Source organism: Emydura macquarii, unplaced genomic scaffold, assembly GCF_026122565.2.
Source record: "Emydura macquarii macquarii isolate MOO-44397 ecotype Brisbane River unplaced genomic scaffold, CSIRO-AGI_Emac_v2 contig_629, whole genome shotgun sequence".
Taxonomy (NCBI): Eukaryota; Metazoa; Chordata; order Testudines; family Chelidae; genus Emydura; species Emydura macquarii.
Window position 1 is genome coordinate 5,029,404 of NW_027130766.1, and position 20,645 is coordinate 5,050,048.

Here is a 20,645-nt window from a genome sequence, read left to right on the forward strand (position 1 = left end):
ACAGTCTGTTGAAAAACTATGAGAAAGACAGTGAAATCTTATAGCGATTTTAGACAGAATCAATAAAGGGATAAACAGAACTCCGTTCATTTATTTCTCCCTGCAAAGAGAAGGACAGACGCTGTTTTATAACCAACGTGGTTCCCCCCCCCCCCCACCCTTTCTTCCTCTCATTTGAAAACTGATTACAGGTTGCTTATCGACTCCAGCACAGTCTCACCCCTTCTAGCATAGATCTTGGAGGGTTTTTATATCACATAAATTATTTATCATATTTTATAAATCCAACAGCACTACAAATTTTTTTTTCCACATTACCAGGAGCCAGTGGGGAAGCTGGCTGCTGATTGGAGCGGGCAAAATCACGTGCCCCCGAGTCACATGGTCGGGGAGGAAAAAGGGGGTCCTTTTTGGTGTAAATCTGGACTCTAATTCCGTAATATATCACGGTACCTCGTAAAACCGACACTAAAACGTCCCGGCCTACAAATCACCCGGCCAAATTATGAGTTCATTGTATTATGCGAATGCTTTATTTTCTAAATATCAAGCCGCAAGTTCAGTTTTCCCATCCGGAGTGTTCCCTGAGCAAACTTCTTGCGCTTTTGCCTCCAATACCCAACGAACCGGGTATGGCTCCGGATCCAGCGTCTCCTTCGCTGCTTCCATGCCTGGTTTATACGCCAATGGCAGCAGCATGTTCCCCCAAACCTCTAGCGTCTATTCCACCAGCTACGGCCTGGACACCAATTCTTTCAACATGCACTGTTCCCCTTTTGAGCAAAACCTCTCTGTGATGAGCCCAGGAGATGTCTCCAAGCAGACGTGCAGCAAAACGGATCAGAGGGACTCCGACTTGCCAAACGAGAACAACTTCCGGATCTATCCCTGGATGAGGAGTACAGGTAAGTCGAAAGCCTCCTTAAAGAAATACGCCTTAGGGGGAAAAAATGTAAATTATTTTATGGCGTGCGGGAAGAGGAGGGGGGGGAAGGGGAGGGGGGAATTGTCCCCAACTCCTTTTATGACGTTTCGCCGAAAAGGAAGCTCTCTTTCGCTCTCCCTGCCTTCGAGAGAGAGAAAGGGGGGGGGAGAGAAAGACCCCCTCCCCTTAAAGCCATCCTTTTAGCTTTAAATATTTATTAGGGTTGCTGGTGCTCCGTGTGTGCGATGCAAAAGGCAGTTTGTCTTAGTGAGGGAAAGGCAGGGCTGCAAAATAATGGCCATTAGCTTCTTGTCCCCCTGCTTAGCACGCTGAAGGTTTTCATTTTTAACGTTTGTTTGTGTCTGTCTGTCTGTGTTTGTTTGTCCGTCCCTAAAGAAGCTCTGTATAGGGGGCTGGCTGGTTTTTTTGTTGGCTTTGTGTTTGTTGTCGGTTTGTCTGAGGTTGCAAACGCTTTAATTGCCAGACCCTTAGCATAACGGTCCGGGCAGAACAATTCGACGTTGAATGTGCCCATTATTCTAATAGAAACTGCAACACATGATTCCGTGGGCAGTTACATCCCTGCTTCCAAAATTGTGAAATTTCTGAAGGGGGGGGGGGGGAAACCAGCCCAGCGTCTCCCTCCCGACCGGTCTCTTGTAAATAAGGCAGCGGCTGGAATAACTGATTAATCAGGGTCGCGGTGTTTATGCTTTTCCATTGCATACTGGAGAAGCCCTGCCTCGGGTGCTGATCAGCGGTAATGGAACTGCATTGAGCTTATTAGACAAAGTGCCTGGTCCAGCTTCCAAAAGTTGTTAAGCCCACATGATGCTGTCAGAGTGATGAACAAACACGCTCCGTGGAAATGTGCGTTGTTTCCTCCCAACAAGACACGGGAGAGGGCCAGGATCTCATTAAGTGAAGATGCCTACTTAGCATATGTATTTAAAATACAAATCTGTCTCTTGCACCATACCGGCTGGCAGCGGTGTTTTTCATTCACAAACACGCTTCTTCTCCGCATATTAGTGTCAGGTAACATTTTCAAATATCCTTATTCAGTCCAAGAGACAGAGTCCTGACTTAGCCTAATAAACTGGATTCATTTCAAGAGTAAAGCAATACAAGGCTTCTACGGCATGGAAACGCTGGCCTGGCTTTTTGGAAGAAATTCCTTCTCGTTCTTATCTGGTCTTTCTCCGGTCACAACCTCGAAAATTAAAATACCCGCAGCTCATTTTGACTCTAAATGGAGGTTTAAGAAGTTGCTGCTTCATTGAAAGGGGTGTGTAACATGTGGGCTCCTTTCGCTGCTCCCCAGAAACTCTGGTTTTCTTCTGACTTGCCAGATTGCAACTTTATAGCCTCATGACGAATGGGTTAACTTGCAGACGGATATTTTGAAAGTGGCTTGTTGGGAAACTTTAGGGGGGAACCAACTCCTGCCTAAACTATATGCCAATTGAAGGAAGCCTAACGCAGGGTCTTGTACAGGCAGAAGTTTGCTAGCTACTTATTTGTGGTCGGTGTTTTCCATTGCCTGATCCATAATTCATTCACTTTTACAGTTGATGTATCAAAGACCAGATATTTCTGGCGGTGAAGGCTTCGTCTCTGCTTTTCTCTGCCCCCCGGTTTAAGAATCACGCACCACTTCTTGCTAACATGAGCCATTGTGTAAGAACAAGGCGAGGAAGGGGTTTGAAATAGTGCGAACATGCTGGAGTCCTTCGAAGACAAGCCCTCGAAGATGCATGTCTGGCGGTTTGCAGTGCCTAAAACTCACCCGCTACCTGCTCCTAGGGATCCCCCCCGCCCCCACCTTTGCCCACTGTGTAATTGGGGTTGTGGAATTTCATCAGCGAAGAAAAGATAGTATAGCAATTCCCATTCAACAGCAGTTTATGGCTCTGCCCCTCAACGGATTTTACAACCCACATTCCACGGAACTGCACATTTTACTTCTTTGCCTCTTTTAATAACACAGTCTTTTCTTCCTTAAAAAAAAAAGAAAGAAAGAGAGGGTCCACCCACTGGAATGTTTTGGGTGGCTTTTGAGAGCTTGTATTGGTCATCCTGGTATCAACTGAATAGAAAAATAGAAACCGCAAACATCATGTTGCTGCATAATTATTTCCAATTGAATTCCAACAAATGGCACCAAAATGTGCTCTGGTTTCATTCCATCCCCCCTTCCCAGACAGCTAAATAGTTGTGGGTAAAGCTGGATGACTGCGGAGTCTTTGTTTTAGTCTGTTCCCATGTAGATAAAAATATTCCACAGTCCCATCTTTCTGACAGATTTTTTCTTTTCTTTTTCTTTCTTTCTTTCTTTCTTTTTTTTTTTAAAAAACCCCCCTTTCATCTGAGGAAGTAACTTTATCCATGTCAACCACTGGATGCGCGTTTCCAATCGACCAGAAGAGCAATGTAATATAGAAAATATTCCCTTCAATAATTAAGACCATTGCGCAGTTTACAAACAGGGCTTAATGATGACAGCTTTAACAGAGGACAAATAATTGAAATGGTATATTTAGCAGATGCTTCTGTCTCGCTGTCGAATTCATTTATTTATTTATTTGCTGGCTCATAGGAAATGTTCTGAGGTTAAAAATAAAAACGTGTTCATATTAACGTGGTAGCAAACTTGCTAAAGTCCTCTCCTGCCCCCACACACGCAGATACCCGACCGAAAAATAGGTACGCTTTCCCCCAGGATAAAAAAAAAATGAAATATGTGATGCGGGGAGTTTATATTAGAATGATCAAATCTTCCAAAATAAAAAAGATCAGAGTCTTAGATGGTGTAAAATTGTCAGTGCTCCGTTGATGAGATACCTGGCGATCTGTTAAGTAGCTGAGCCACTATGGACAATATCTAGAACACGTTTAAACAAAAAAACAAACACAGACAACCGATCAAACCCAACAACAACCCAGAGTTCATTTGATTCTAATTTATTGTTTCACAGGGACTGACAGAAAACGAGGTCGTCAGACCTACACCAGGTATCAAACCCTAGAACTGGAGAAAGAATTCCATTATAACCGCTATTTGACCAGAAGAAGACGCATTGAGATCGCCCATGCCTTGTGCCTGACGGAAAGGCAGATCAAAATCTGGTTCCAGAACAGACGCATGAAGTGGAAAAAAGAGAATAAAACTGCATGCACCGGGTCAAATAGCCAGGAAAAACCAGACGCTGAAGATGACGAAGAAGAGTGAAAGAGATGAGTTCGGGCGAGGGGAACTTTAGTCCAGAAAGCTAATCCAGGAAACGTGAAACCTAAACATAAAGGACTATATATGAAAAAAGTAAATGAAATCAGAATAAAAACAAGCCTAGGAATGATGCATTCTGTTTCCTGACACTGAAAAAAAAATACTACCTATATTACAGTTTTTTTTTGTACAATAGAATGGATAATAATATCTACCTATTAAATGTGGTTTTAGAGTCAGAATAGATACATTTTTCTATGTGGGTATAGTACAAGTATTTGTAAAGTTCCCTGTTTGTATTTCCTTGTGTACTTTTTTTGCTATGAAGTAATGTGGTCGTGTTAGCACCTTTAATTAGAAAATGTGATCTGAAAGTATGAAGAGAAATTATACATATCTTATATAGTACTCTCTGTACATAATATGGATTATTATTACCGCTTGTTCTGTTGTAACCTCTGTGGTTCTTTTCCGATTGCGATGCTGTTTTGTCTGTGTATATTTTTACCCGGACCACTTCCTTGTTCAAGTCGTTAGAAAAAAAATGAATTAATATTGTGCTAAGTAAAGCGGTGTATATCAAGGTAGCAGATTATTTAATGGCTGGCTCGTTTCTTTTTCCTGGTTTGTGATTATAATTCTTCAAAATAAGAATAAGAATAAGAATAAAAAGCCCACCAATAGTCTAAACCTGTGCTCAGTTCATTGTGCTTTTCCTACGTGTTTGTATTATTGTAATTCAGTTGTTTATTTCAGGATAAATAGAAAGTATCCCTTTTAATTTCCCCTGATACGTCATCCTTTTCGTACTCTCTAATTTTCAGCATAATCGTCGTATTTAGCATTTTAATGACATTTCTACAGATGTTAATACTTTAAAACATTCAGCAAAATAAAACTCGTAGTCGGGTATAAAAAAACAATTGCTAAGAATATGAATGTGTAGATTTCAGCCTTTTCCCTTCCTCCAAATATCTGCACAGACGATTCTACTGGGGAAAAGATGAGAAAGGGGAAATGTAGAAAGGCAAGAAACAATAAAAACTATATATATATGCTAAAGATCTTGTTTCCCTGGGAAAGAGTCAAATTATTTATATATATTCCTGTGACTAATTTTGATTCTTTCCTAAGGAAACAAGATATTTTGCGATGGTTTGAGGTTTGTTGTTGTTTCCCCCCCTCCTTCTGATTGCTTTGTGGTGGACTGTAATTATTTCATTAGTACCAAATAATGTTTAACATCAAAGCACACATAAAATAAATTAAACCAATTAAACTCAGGAAAATCAACAATGCAAAACAATGGTAAGCAATTTTAAGCACTTGTGAGCATCTCTCTCTCACACACACACGCACACACATTTCCAATGTGCGCAAGAAACGAACGTATTCTTCAAGTGGGAGATATGCGCAGTTTCTTCTAGAAATACGCGCGGAGTAAAAATACAAATAAAGCAGATAGCGTGGAATTAGGTGTAGCTGTTAACTGGCTTCTTTCTTTCTTTCTTTCTTTCTTTCTTTCTTTCTTTCTTTCTTATTATCTCATCTCATAAGGAAGCTAAAACATTTAATAAAATATCTTTCTTTCATTTGGCCCCCCATACACCACATATGATTTCCACTTAGTAACACAGAAGCGGGGAACGCCTTAACCAGAGTATAAAAGCATTCAGATGAAATGGTACGGCACATGAATACGAAATCACGCTGGTAAACCACCTATTGCATGTATCAAATATTATGGTGTGATTACACCGAAATCCTCCTTCACCAGTGAATAAAATAAGGGGAAAACTATTTTTTTCCTCTGATCAAATTCCCTATTGTCATTTATTTTCATACGCACTCGTTCCATAGCGAAAATTGAGTCCAAGACAAGTCCTTTTGCTCCTGAAACGTGTTTTGCTGCATTGGACCGGAGCTATTGTCCTGTGACATGTACCTCTGCAGCGACTGACATCTCTGAATTACGGATTTATTTTTTTTTAAACTTTATTATGCTAAATCTATTGAAGCAAATCTTATCAGGACAATAGCAAACCTTGGTGATTTCCACACACAAAAATTACCTGGGGTTCGCCTTTCCAATTAACATTCTGAGTGTGAGAGCTTTTTCGGAGAATGAAACATAAAGACATAGGTTCAGATCCTGCTATAGATACAGACAGCATTTGCCTTTCAATAGATCTATTTATCGGGCTCCATTTCTAAATGCTCCAGCTTTTGCAAGTGCGAACTTTGCATTTTAGCAGCAGGAGTCACAATTACACAGCCAAATAGTGTTAAAATAAAACCCACTGCTTTAACATAGCTTAGCCTTTACAAATGTTTTCAGCCTTGTGTGTAAGGTGTGATTCAGACACCTCCATTAAATCCCCCACCAGGCAAAAAAAAAAAAAAAAAAAAAATATTTGCCTATTCTTTTATTTTTGTTTAAAAAACAAAAAAGATGGCGGCTAAGAAAAAGACTGCTGTTAAAGCAGTCATGAAGAAATGCAATAAATTCCTTGTTGTTTTATGAAAATTTACAACTTTGTGATAGAACTTTATGAGTGGCTGGGTTCTGGGATTGGCCAGAGCCGGTCATGTGGACTGCTAACCGTGAACATGAACTTTTTATGATTTCCCATGTGGTTATATTGCACCATTCCTTTGGCCGCTGCACCTTGGGTCGGATCAGTGTCCTCCATAGGGCTCTTGCTTCTTTACATTTTTTTACTTTCGTGTATAAACTGGAGAGGGCTAAAAGGGGGAGGAAGTGGGTGGCTGGGTGGGCGGGGGGGGTGGGGGGGACACACATACTCACACACTCTCACCCCCCAAAAAGAGAGAGCCAGCTTTAAAAGATTTTTTTTTTTTGTTTTTGTTTTTAATTCCTGTGTCAATTTGCCTGCTGATTTTGGACTCTCAGTAGTAATGGAGGGGAAGTGGAGATTCTGTGCCGAGTGGAGGCTGATATCATTTTTCAAAGAGGGAAGTTACTCCATTTTCTATGCAAATGACAGACATGCAAGAAGCTATCACAAGTCAGAGAGACAATCGACGGCTATCAGGTTGGGACAATATTTGTCAGCTAAAAGATAAACAAACGCTATTTGTTTTTTAAACTTATAGCACAGAAATGGACGTCAAAAGGTAAGGGAATAATATATGTTTTTCTTCATTTAATATTTCTTGTTTTGAGAAAATGCAGATATAAAATTCCCTCTCTCCTCCACCTTCCCAAAGAAAGAAAGAAAGAAAGGAAAAAGCTAGATGCTACAGACTGATAGAGACTGTAAGACAGTAATATCACCTGGATTTAGTAGATATCTGACTTGGATGTTATGTACTTTTCGGTGACGGTGTCTTTTAGATACTGACTTTTTTTTTTTAAAAAAAGCCACCAACCAACCAAACCCTATGTGGGTTGATGCCTTGGATATTTTATTTTTTACCCCTCCCGAGCAGAATTAGCTTGCCAGTTTGCCTGTGTTCCGGCGAGCCCAGTAATTTGACGAAGTTTGCATTGAAGCCAGTTGGGTTTTGTGGGACTCTCCGGGGTCATTAGAACGGGGGTGGTTTCTTCAAAGAGGGCAGTCCACAGCACTCCTGGAGAATAAGGTTCTGGAAACTAGAAAAAAAAACACAATAAGAATAATAACAACACGGGGCGGCAGAAGTGCAACTCCCAAATGAATGAGGACGCTGTAAGGAAATAAGGCTGGGTGGATTTCTTTGCGTTCTTCAATGCCCCTGCAAATATAGCATGTCTGTGGAGGTGGAAATACCCAAATCTCGTTTATTATTTATTTATGCCTTGCTTTTCCTCCACTTGCTATCGTGTGGTATGAAAAGATCCTTTTATTTAAATATCTTCTCGTCTAAAGGAAATGATTGCTGTGGTTTTCAAAAAAAAAAAAAATTCTTCAGAGATGCACGTCATTTTGAATGTACCTTTTCAGGACTAAAAAAGACATGGCTACTGTTCCGTGATGCTTTTCAAATAACATAGTATGCGAGGTTTGTGCATGCGAAGGGATATTGATGAAGGAACACATCCATTAGTTAACCATTAAAAAATAGATGACATGGCGATTTATATCACTGGCGTGACTGTTCCGGAATATTTTATGGGATAAGAGTAAATTATAGCAGTGGTAGAAATAACAAGCACAAATTAATTTTCGAAAGATATGTCTGAAGAAGCTGTTACGTGTTCATACATAACAGGGGAAAAAATAACAGTAGCTGAAGTTTTTTTTTGTTTTCCTTTCAAGTCCATAAATGGTATAGAATCCTTGGTTGCCGCTGTTCTTACACGAAAGGAAATGATTGTTTTATTTAATTCAAATAATATTATTCCAGAATCTATTTCTGCTGATTGTTGTAAATGCTGTGTGATAAACCACTTGTAGAATGCAAGAGATAAATGTCACTCCAAGTAAGTCTTTTTAATCACTTTACCCAGGGCACCATTTAATGTCCGATTGTCTATGAAATCTAAATGTTTTCGCCAGAACATAGATAAGTTGCTAATTAAGGAATTCCTATAGTTTAAACATCACCTACTTGTTTATTTTGAAAAACGGAAGGTCTATTTCTCTTTATGTCTTTTCTGTTATAAATTGCTTTCCAGCCCATTTTATGCTGTCTGCTGCCATCTACCGTCCAATGCAAGAAAATTTTGCTTTGCTTAAATGTTTCGCGGTGATTAATACCCTTGAAATTGGTTAAAAAATTTCATTTCCCACATTTTTTTCAAGTGGTGGATTATAAATGCATTGCACATTTGTATGCCTCCTGGAAATGGAACAAATGTGACCTCCTATTCCTGCAGGAACCTCAGAGCAGATCCATTCTTGTTCTGAGGCCTGCTGCGGTTCTGAGGATTTCAGATTCTATATTTGTATTATCTATAAGCCATTATGTACGACAAAACCAAAAGAGGAAAGAAAGCTTGTTATTTCCCGACAGCGAACAAAGAAAGTGATCTGGTAAAGCCAGAGCCATAATTCGGTGAGGAGACAATAAGATTTGAGATCATCATAAAGTCAAGGAACTATATATTGATTGATTTATTGATGGATGAATTGATTGATTGTTTCGAATGATCGTCTTAGAGTGGGCTGTGAGAGGTAGGGCTGGTTGTGTGCACAAAACTGAGGTGATGGTTGGGGAGGGGGAAAAAATGACGGCATAGGAGGGATCCCATTTAAGATACAGTAGACTCTGAAAAGACAATGCGTCTGTTATTTTAAAAGCTCTCTCTCTGTCTCGCTCTCGTTTTCTCCTTCTACCACACAGTTTCCTGGCAACTGTTTATGTCTAGACTAGTGACATTCCCCTATATGAAAGTGAGATGCCCAGAGACCGTGTTAAAATAAATAAAAAGTTTCCTCTTTTGGCTAATAGCAACCAGGATTAACTTGTTCCATTCTGGAACTCCTCACACTCTAAGGCAAGCTGCAGGCAACCTATATGCTCCGTGTTTTGATTTCTCCTCTACCCTTTTCAGTTCCCCTATTTTTAGTTTCTCTAGCAAGACTTCTTTCCCCTTACCGCTCCCAGGGTTTCCTTTGGCGGAAATAAGGTAATATGGACACATTTTTACTGTCCCGATGTCCTTCCCGCAACCCCCTTTCACTTCTTCTTCTTCTTCTTTTTTTTTTTTTTTTGTTAATGATTAGCTGCACTCTCTAATGGAACAATGGTAGATTATTATTGCTCCTTTTCAAAGATCCCATTAACGAGGTTATTATGCACTTCACAGGAAGTCAGGTAAATTAAACTTAAATTGCTGGAAATTAAGTTTCAAATGGTTATGTGCGGACGGAGAGAGCATTTTTTTTTTAAAACACCTTCAGGGGTCATTGTTTTAAATATGCCAACAATGTAGAGAAAATAATCCTTATGTCGTTTTTCTAATATGAATTTGAGTGAGGACGTCTATTACAGAGCAATCTTCTCCGCTGGTAATAGGTTTATATGTCTAAATACAGTAACAAGGCTTTTCAAATGTTTTCTTAGTGTTAGCTTGACTTTATGGCTGCAATAAGTCCCTTGATTGGGAAAGTCCTGCTGTCTTGTGACTTCAGAGGGCTTGAGAATTCCAGCCCCACATGAAAAAGAGTTCCATTTTGTATTGGAACCAGCTCCACTTAACTTTCCACAAAGTTCTTAACTGGCTTAGCTTTTATACAAGCGCTGCTCTGTTCTGTTTGCCTTTCGAAATATTTGTGTGTTGTTTTAATCCCCTCATTTATCTGCCTCTCTCTGCTTTTGTGGAGTTGGCATTTGCTAACAGAGGAGCAAAAATGGAGAAAAAGTGCAACCAACACTCTCTAAGCTAGATAACTCTGAATGTACATACCGTAAATAAATCCCTTTAATCTTTATTTATACCCTGCTAGTGGAGTTATGCCAATCAGGGGGGAAAGCTGGATTCTCAGTGCTAAATTAAACATTTTATCCCTCCTTATGTTGTCTCTAGCAGCCACACCAACCAGTGGTTTCTTTTCTTTTTCAAAAAACCCCCCAAGACTTCTTAAGTAAATGAGGCCCAGTATTAAACGAGCAAATTTAAAGAAAATACGGTCGAAGACTCAGTGACAACGGTGCAAGCTGTCTGAGCAACCGATGTTTAGGTCTCTATGTTCCACTCCCTGTATGCCTGGGTGCCTGTAGAAACACCCTTAGACCAAATATTTTCACCAGAAAGCTCGCATCGATTTATCTTAAACGTTTAGCAAGCAACTCAGGATAGCCCACGCAGCTTAAAAAAAATGAAGATCACTTTTTAAAAAAGCTATTCAAATGACATTAGAGGCCAATCTGACACAAAACACACAATCCTATCCTGTGATCGAATGCATTCTGAATACTCTGCTACCTATTACAGATGGTAAACATGCCATCTTGTAGGTCTGAGTCCATGAATGATGACCTCTTTAAGATCTATAATTTTTTTTCCAAAATGGAACAAAATACACGTTTTATGCCAAGTTTACTTCTTTTATTTTTCTCCCACTAAAACTCCATAAATATTAAGTGAAGCGCTGTCTTCTTTTAAAGGGACACAGAATATTAGTCCAGTTTAAATAATCAACAACAAACCATTAGCAAGAGGCGAGTTTCAATGAGTGACTTTTATTTTATTTTTTTCTCCAAAATAAAAATGACTACAGCCAAAAGATAGGACAAAATAGTATAAGCCACAGGCTTGCTAAATTGAGCTGTTTCACAGAACAGCTACATCACCACATTTGGGGGGGGGGGGGACACACATTCTTTAAGCATACTTCGGGGTGAATATTTTCACAACTGTCATCATTAAAAAGAAGGAAAGAAAACGTTTTCCGCAATGTTACTCACTCATTTAATTATCAGGCATTCAAACTTCAGAGCCCAGATTCTGCACGCTGTGCAAACCATCCCAGATGTTCTTGGTTTTACTCGCCTACAAATATTGCGTAACTTTCTAATCAAATGTCTGAGCGTTTGCCTTCTTGCAAAGCCACTAACTTCATTGTGCTCAGTGGAGATTTTTCCCCCAATAGACAGTCAACTTTCTCTTTTAATCTCATGTTCCCATGCCAATAAAGCTGATCTGCGTAGGTTTGGGTCCACTCCATACACAAAGGAAAACTCTGCAAGAACAAATATAATAGATATCAGTCAGAAAGGAGGGGAGAAAAACCACTTCCTTTACATGTTATTTCCTTGAATTATAAAGATTACGTTCAGTCGAATATCCAGGGTAGTGATGGCATGAAATAGTCTTGGCTTTGCTGCTGTAAACATGATGTTTAAAGTAAATTAGTTCCTAATAAGATAATAGTTTCATAAATACTTAACCCCCGTCAAGGAGAATAGACACTGGCCGTTCTGCAGTGACCATGTAATTGTGTGTAATTCCAGACCAGGAACACACACAAACGTGTATTCATGCATGGGGTGTGTATGTTGTGTGTGGTATACATTTAATTGCATGAGATAGATAGATAGATAGATAGATAATGAGTTTGGAAATGCACCCTTAAACCAATCAATTTTCAATTGTATTGTTTGAGAAGTTTCTGAATAACATGACTATTTTCAACAGCTAAAATGTATTGCACAACATTTAAATCCAACCACATCTTCCGCTTCCAGAAATCTGAAGAGGAGGTGAATAGCCATTGCGAAACACACCTACAGCTAATGAATAAAAGCAGATCTGTGAGCCATAAATACCAGACCCAGCTCATTTCATGTGGTCTTTCGCCCCAGTCTGGAAAAAAAAATTACACGGAATTTCGAGTTTATTCCTTAAGAGGTTTAAACTTTTGTTTAAAAAATAGATACCCCGTAGTGGGGCCAGGCACACATGGAATGGGTGATAAACTATGAAAGCAAGATCATCGCCCACCTTATAGGCAATAGACAAGCCAAACAACAGCCTTTAAATAATCTCGATCGGTAACAATCAATAAAGGGAGTTCTTGACTGTAACCGAATGCTGCCTTTAACCGGGAAAGGTCGGACACATTCGGTATTAACAATAAAACGCAAGAGGGCACAATTCTGCACAGATATCTATACACGTATTTGGTCCGGGATAAAGGTAATACTTCGATTCCCATTCACCTCATAGATTGGTTGCTCTTTCGCAAAACAAATAGGAAGCATAGAATTTGATTAGGCAGGCTTGGGGTACTTTAAAAGAAGCATCTTCTCTGCCAATCTCTGATAATTAGATAAACGCGAGAAATAAGTTACCTTCTCGTCTCCCTCCTACCCACACTCCCATCCGAAACCCAAACTAATTAAACAAATGAGATCTATTTGCCCCCACACCTTAACACACAAAAAAAATTAACTAAAAGTTCAATTTTTTTTTAATGTAAAAAATAAAACGTAGCAATATTAGGCAAATGGTCTGCAATAAATAGCAGGAGCCAGGGGTTAAACTTTTCAGAATAAACAAATTTAACTTTTTTTCCCGCCCACCCTATAGATATATACGTGTATGTGTGTATGTGTGTGTCGCTCTGTGTGTGTGTGTGTGTGTTTGGTGGAGTATTTTTTTAATTATTGTTTCAAAGGATCCAAAGGTCTGGAGATTTATCTTGCGAACAGAAGATGTATTTGGTTAAGGGGGTGCGTTCTGTTGTTTGAAAGGGAGGACAAAAAAGGGGTTGGGTGGTTTGCTCTGGGGGTCCCCAGTGCGAGGCAAACCCCTCATGGGTGCTATTTTGTAATCTCAGACTCTTGCTATTGGTCAGTCCGTGATCAGATGGTTCTATTTCCTTGTGTCCCTCGCTGGCACCCAGCCATCCCCCTTCAGCTAAAACCCAATCTCCGATATACTACTAATAGCTAAACCACTTGGACTATAAAACACAACAAATCATAAAGCCAGGAAAGGACGGTTGCCGCCTCCCAATGAGTTCTTATTTTGTCAACTCTACCTTCCCGGTCAGCCTGGCAGCTGGGCAGGAGCCGTTCCTGGGACAAATCCCGTTATATGCCTCGGGATATGCGGATCCTTTAAGACACTACCCCGCTACCTATGGAGCCACTAGCGTCCAAGATAAGGGTTATCCCTCCTCTTCTTATTACCAGCAAGCTAACGGAGCTTACAGCCGGACCGCAGCCTGTGACTATGGGACAGCTGGTTTTTACAGAGAGAAAGACCCAGCCTGTGCCACCTCCAACGTAGATGACCACGTTCAGTTTGCCCAAGACCCACGGAAGTCGGACTGCGCGCAGAACAAAACTGTTTTCGGAGAAAGTGAGGACCAGAAGTGTGCTACGCCCGTCTACCCCTGGATGCAGAGGATGAATTCGTGCAACAGTGAGTTACCGCTTTTACACTGATTTGTTTCCCCTCCCTCCTCCTTTTCTGAGTTGCAAAAGACACAGGAACAGCTCAGCTGAGCTCTAGCTTCCAGCCGGCTGGTCAGGCAAGCACGGTACTGAAAGTTGTTCCTGACACCAAGCAAAACTTTATGGTGGTCTTTTCCCCTATCCCAGTTCTTTAACCAGATCCTTAACCTCCCCCCCCCCCCAAAAAAAAAAGTTTGTGCCATACTTAGACGGGCACACATCTCCTTGCTTTTTGCACGCTCCAAATCCTGTGTCACTCCGTAACAATGATTTATATAGCTCTGTGTCTTCCACGCGGACAGAGAGATATCTATTCACAATCAGAACAGGATGACTTCTCACGCGCGCGCGCGCGCGCGCGCACACTCACACACACATCCTGCCTACAGTTAAATAATGCAAAAGTGTTTAAATATTTGAAAGGAGGGAGCTGCGTTTTTAACGAAACTCGCACCTAATGAAAAGTCTGCTTGAGGAGGATTTTTCTCTGTGATGTATGGCTGGTTTAAGTGCCATCTCTTCAATCCAAAAAGAAAGAGAGAAAAAAAAAAGTAACACTGCTTCCATGTTTACATTCATTATTTGTTGCCTTTTAAGTTCCAAATTGATGTCCATTAGTGCAGGGACATAAAGTGTTGTATCCCCTTTAATGCGCAGAGTTTGTCTCGATCGATACACTTCATTATTGCTTAAATGCTCAGATCTATTACTGTTGCCGGTAGGGAGGAAAAATAGAAAGGCTGGGGGGGGGGGGCAGAGAGGGAGGGAGGAACACCTTGCGATCGTACTTGATGGAATAAGACAGATCTAGCAAGCTCTTCAAAGCACTGCCCTGGAAGAGCTGGCAACTTTTGCACTGCCCAGGTGCGAGTGGCTCTTTCTTGCCTCTGAACCAGGCAGCGGGCACTGCAGACACGCAAGGCAAGTGAGCAACTCTTTGCAAGGCGCACTAGCCCCTCGGAAGGTTTGCCAGAGGGCTGGCTTTGCAAAGCGGAGCCCTGGGCTCGCTGGGTAGATGATTTTTGTGGGGTAAAGTCTTTAGCGGGGAAGGCAAAGGCAGAGGAAGCGAAAGATGCTCCCCCACACCCCTAACCACACAAACACACACCCTTTAGCAGAGTACTACGTGGCCGGATCCCTGGCATTATTGCCCCTCTCTTAACTCGAATAAACCTTTGGGTTTTTCTCCCCCTCCTTTCCTTGCATAACAGGTTCATCTTTCGGGCCAAGTGGAAGGAGAGGCCGACAAACCTACACCCGCTACCAAACCCTGGAACTGGAGAAGGAGTTCCACTTTAACCGCTACTTGACGAGGCGACGCCGGATCGAAATAGCACACGCACTTTGCCTGACAGAACGACAGATCAAAATCTGGTTCCAAAACAGGCGGATGAAATGGAAAAAGGAAAACAAACTGCTCAACTCCTCGCAGCTTAGCGCGGAGGAGGAGGAGGAGAAAGCAACGGAGTGAAAGTATTATTTAAGAGAGAGAGAGAGAGAGAGAAAATGCCAACAGCTGGAGAAGGCAGAGGGTGGGGGAAAGGGTTGGAGTGGAAGAGAAAACACACAACAGTGGTACACGCTTTGTAAAATAACCGAGACAGTTTGAAGGTGGTATGCCACCAACAGAAATTTGCACCGTTGGACTCGTGTTCAGTTAATCTGTCGTGACAAAAATCAGGCTTTCTAGTTGAGTTTTTTTTTTTTTTTTTCCTTTCTATTCCTCCAAATATAATATAAAATAAAATAATAATAATTTGGAACTCTTACCTGTGTTTCTACCCCCGGTGTCACTGTTAGTAATCTGCTAACTCTTGTATTTAATGGAGGTGCTGCAATATATGTCATTTTTGGTGTTTCTTGTCTTAATTTTGTAAAATGTTTCATGCACGATTGACTTATAGATTTTTGGCCCCTCGGTTATTTTTCTTTTGGTAAATTAATCTAACCCTGGGGTCTTTGTAATTAGTTTCTTTTCTTTTTTTTTTTAAAGAGAAGACCTACTGAAGGAACTAGTACTACCTAAAAGGATGCAAAAGCAACAACAACAAATTCTATTTTATTAATTTTTGTACGTGTTGTGTTTGTAGTTTGTCTTAGGTATGGACATGGAAAACTCTAATAAAAACCAAGTATTCGGACTCATCGACACCCCCTTGGTGTTAGTATCATTATTATTCCTGTCTATGGAAATATGCCCTTGATGTGGAGCTGACTGGCTGAGAGTGAGGAAGGCATTGCTGTTCTCTATGTGTGACACTGTCTTCTAATCAGCAAGGACAAGGCAACTCGTAGCATACGGAAGTTACAGTTGAGAGATAAATCTGGTTTTCCCCCTTTTTGCCTAATCTTAAATGCAGGACCTTTCACCAACAATCTCTCTGAGCTGACATTCTGCTTTAATAGGGCTCTTTTTTATTGTTACAGTAAAAAGAGTTATGACGAAAAGCTCTCCATATACATAATAAATCAAAGAAAGAGGCAAAAAAATATGCTCTCATCTATCTACCAAAGATACATAACATTTGTCTAGCATCTTTCAAACATCTGGTCCGTTAGTTCACTTTAAAAAAATCAGAGAGATGTGTACTGTCCTAACTAGCTAGATTTCAGGGTTGTTGTTGTTTTTATTTTTTAGTTGAAACTTTTTTCACTCCAACATGATGGGAATTATTTAAACACGAAAAAAACACCAGGAAACTAAGCACAGTTAGATCCTTTCATATATGTGGACACACACATTCAAATGGCTCTCTTTACGGTAGCATTTGACTTACAGGTAGGAAATCTGGGCGTATTTCTCTTCTGCGCTAAAGAACCAAGAGGTGTCTTGTATTTGCACGAAGTAAACTTCTTTTTTTAAAATAAATTATTAAAAAAATAACGAAAAGAAGTGATTTTCTTCTCATGATTAGCAGATTTAAAGCAAAAGCATTGCTCAGCTCAATTCTAATACCATTTCTGAAGTTTCACAGAAGAAAAATGCTTTAAGAAATAACTACGCCCTGTCCTTCACCACCCTCAAAAAATACCTATGTATGAATGCATTCCCCCATGTCACAAGCTGTTTTAATGTCAGTCACTTTTAAAATCAATTCATGCAGAAGCTCCACAGCTGTAGGACATTTACTATTATTGCCACTCTTTTCATTGCCCGTAATTATTATAATTATATGTCACTTTCAATATGGCGCATAATTTTCAATGAGTTGCAGACAAGCATTTGAAATTCCTAAACTGCCTTGAAAAAAACAGCAGCGCTCGACAAAGCACAACGCTGGTCAAATTTTAGGTTTCCATTGCTAGCAAATATTTCTTGAAGGTTTGCAATGGAGGGAAAATAGCACAATGCTCTATTTAAAGGGGTGTGTGTGTGGATATTCAATGTCCAGAATGTCTTAAAAGCAACATTGTCAACTAATTTCAACGGCTGATCTCCCCGTCCGTCTTTTTTTTCCCTCCAGAATTACAAGGTGTTACTGTGCATTTGATAATATGATGAGGAGGTGGAGAAAGCCAAACTTTCATTGTGCCAATGAAAATAAATAAATTAAATAAATAAAGCACACGTTTTTCTTTTTAGCAGACTCCTCTTTTTTCCCCCCCTAAAATACACAAACACAGAACCGCCGGTTCCAAAGGTGACTTATTCCCACTCCCCCCCATCCACCACCAATGTCAATATTACAAAAGAGTGGCAATAATTTAGTGAAGATAACCACCCTGCAAAGAACACACAACTACAACAGATTGTTGACAATAATCCCAGCTGGCTCTGATAAGCCTTTTCCCCTCCCCCCCTCGCCACTGGCAAAATAAAATAAAACCTGAAATGAGATCCTGAGCATAAAATCGGGTCATTTGTGTATTTTTTTTTAAAAAAAAAAGATTAAAAACATGAAATTGCCACTTTAAAAAAAAAAAATGCAGGGTGGGTGAGCCGCCCTCCATGCCGGCTGAGTCACCCTGTGCCCAGTAGGTGGCGCACTCCGCCAACATGGAACGAGCTCTGTCTTCTGGGTTTCTATTTTTTTTTTTTCGGGTTTTTTTTTTTTTTTAAGGCTTGCATTGACTCGGGCCTAACGATTCTCAGATCGTCATTATTTGTAACCATAGAGCATGAATTACCTCTTGAGGTCATCAGTGAGAATTTACGACTGGTCAACAAAAGCACGTGATTACCAAACGCCCCCCCACCTCTCTCCCCCCCCCCCCATATTTGGCCGCATACATAGCAAAAACGAAGTACAGTGCATCGCCATAATTCATTAATACATCATAAATCGTCAAGCACAGGGTTATAACGACCACGAGCCACAAATCAAGCCCTCCAAAATAACCCAAATGAGCTCTTACTTTGTAAACTCGTTCTCAGGGCGCTATCCAAATGGCCCCGACTATCAGTTGCTAAATTATGGGACCGGCAGTTCTATGAGCGGGTCGTACCGAGATTCAGGCACCATGCATTCCAGCTCTTATGGCTACAACTACAATGGGATGGACCTTAGCATCAACCGCTCGACCTCCTCCGGACACTTTGGGGCTGTGGGCGAAAGCTCCCGCAGCAGCTTCCCTTCGCCCGCTCCGGAGAGCAGGTTTAGGCAAGCCTCGAGCTGCTCCTTATCCTCCCCCGAGTCCCTGCCCTGCTCCAACAGCGACAGCCATGGAGGCAAACCCGTCCCGTCCCCCTCCGACCCGGCTGCTTCTGCCAGCACCAACACAAATTTCACAGAAATAGACGAGACCAGCGCGTCTTCGGGAACCGAAGAGGGCACCCAGATAAGCAGCAACATTTCCAGGGCGCAGGCAGAGCCGGTCGCTACGTCCACAGCAGCGCCAGAAGGGCAGACACCACAGATATTCCCTTGGATGAGGAAACTTCACATTAGCCATGGTACAGCCACTTTTTTATTTTATCCCCCCCCCCCCTTTTTTTTTTGTCTTCTTCTTCTTCCTTCCTTCCTTCCCCTGGCTTTATCTGAAGAGTCGAGGAGGCTCCTGATAAGAAATCCAGCTATTGTATTTATGTATCTGATCGCTGTTTTAAACCCGAAAACCGTCTTGGGTGCCTGTTTTTTTTTTTGGGGGGGGTTGATTTATTTTTAACCCCTACCGCGAAATGTGAGGGGCTTTTTTGTTGGTGTTGGTGTTGGTGTTTTTTAAAATATAGAGAGAGAGCAAGAGAGAGAGAAGGTCATTTAAAACTGCGGGGGTATTTGCAGATGGGGGAGGGCAGGTGGAGGGGGGGGCGAGGAAAAGGAAAGGGAAGAACTGATCATTAAAACAGGCATTATATGGACAGATGGGGCTCCCAGTCTTTTCTTATTATTTTGGGTGTGTGTATTCTTGACAATCTGCTAATTGCAAAATAAAAATCACGGGTAGATACATTGCACCGGGAACAGGGATTTATTTGTTGTATTTTATTTTTAAAAAGAGGCAATCTTTAACAGATACACACACACACCCGGAGGTGGAATTAGAGTTTAAGGCTGCAGAGTTAAATGGTGACTATTGAATTGTATATGCCGGATCTGGGGAATCGAGGGGGGGGGGGATTTACATGTGTGGGGGGGTTGTTATTTTGAAATAACCAAGCGAACATTCGTGGTTGTCCTGGGAAGCTTAATCATTTGCCTTTTTATACAAACAAAAACAAATGTTGTCCATATTATTCAGACATGACTGGACCAGACGGTAAAAGGGCCAGGACCGCATATACTCGCTACCAGACCCTAGAATTGGAAAAGGAATTCCACTTCAATAGATATCTCACCCGCAGGAGGAGAATAGAAATCGCCCATGCTCTCTGCCTCTCCGAAAGGCAAATTAAAATCTGGTTCCAAAACAGAAGAATGAAGTGGAAGAAAGATAATAAACTGAAAAGCATGAGTGTAAGCTCTGCGGGCAGCGCTTTCCAACCATAAATTATAGAAAAAGAATGAATATGAAGGAAAGGAAGAAGAAGAAGGAGACGAGGGGGGTGGGGGGGGAAAGCAGCAGCATATCTTAGTTTCAGAGTACTGTATAGTAAGGCACCTTTTTTCGGCATGTTGTTGATATTTTAAACAACTCCTATGGTACTGTTATCACAGGACTGCGTTCATATTGTGTTTTTATTTTTGTTTTAATTTTATTTTTTTTTTAATTTTATTTTTATTTTTTTTTAATTTCCAGATGCTCCTCTGCGCTCTTGGTGTTCTTATAAATGTCTGTGCCAGTGCTATCTTGTTGCTTTCTGGAAAGCTAGCATGTTTTATGTGAGCCCTTTAAATGTTATAACTTATTTATAAACTGATAACAGATACGGTGGTTTATTTCCCCTCCTCCCCCCGAGTTTACAGCTGTTGGGGGAAGGGAGGGAGGTTTATTCTCTGCCTAAGCTCAAGTGGGGATTCCTGCATTAAAATAGCAGGGGGGAAAAAAATCAAAAGTCAAAGAAAAAAACTGTAAAGAAAAAAAAAAAAAACAAAAAAGCAAAAAAGCTCTTGTATCTTTTTGTCTTAAAATTGTCGAATCTGTGATTTAGTTCAAACTTCAGGCCATGCTTTCTAGTCCCAGGTTAATTCTGAGACATGTTCTTAGACGTGGGTAAACTTCACAATAAAAAAAAATGTATCCAATTGGACCAATCATAGA

At 40.8% G+C, this 20,645-nt stretch overlaps 3 protein-coding genes across 4 annotated transcripts; all 3 read left to right on the forward strand.

Annotated features, from left to right (window-relative positions):
* Positions 1 to 302: 302 nt before the first annotated feature.
* Positions 303 to 5,184, forward strand: HOXB7 (homeobox B7). Its single transcript, XM_067540903.1, has 2 exons — positions 303 to 905; positions 3,904 to 5,184. Exons 1-2 carry the CDS (start codon positions 506 to 508, stop codon positions 4,155 to 4,157), a joined length of 654 nt encoding a protein of 217 aa, XP_067397004.1. The 5' UTR covers positions 303 to 505; the 3' UTR covers positions 4,158 to 5,184.
* Positions 5,185 to 6,968: 1,784 nt separating this feature from the next.
* Positions 6,969 to 17,275, forward strand: HOXB6 (homeobox B6). 2 transcript variants are annotated; one of them, XM_067541118.1, is made up of 3 exons: positions 6,969 to 7,292; positions 13,601 to 13,974; positions 15,218 to 17,275. In XM_067541118.1, exons 1-3 carry the CDS (start codon positions 7,279 to 7,281, stop codon positions 15,475 to 15,477), a joined length of 648 nt encoding a protein of 215 aa, XP_067397219.1. In that variant the 5' UTR covers positions 6,969 to 7,278; the 3' UTR covers positions 15,478 to 17,275. The 2 variants fall into 2 exon arrangements, with proteins under 2 accessions (XP_067397219.1, XP_067397218.1); XM_067541117.1 differs by lacking the exon at positions 6,969 to 7,292 and having other exon boundaries at positions 11,673 to 13,974.
* Positions 17,276 to 18,171: 896 nt separating this feature from the next.
* HOXB5 (homeobox B5) lies at positions 18,172 to 19,997 on the forward strand. The gene is made up of 2 exons (XM_067541115.1): positions 18,172 to 18,900; positions 19,686 to 19,997. The coding sequence occupies exons 1-2, from the start codon at positions 18,351 to 18,353 to the stop codon at positions 19,931 to 19,933; spliced, it is 798 nt and encodes a 265-aa protein (XP_067397216.1). The 5' UTR covers positions 18,172 to 18,350; the 3' UTR covers positions 19,934 to 19,997.
* The last annotated feature ends 648 nt before the right edge of the window (positions 19,998 to 20,645 follow it).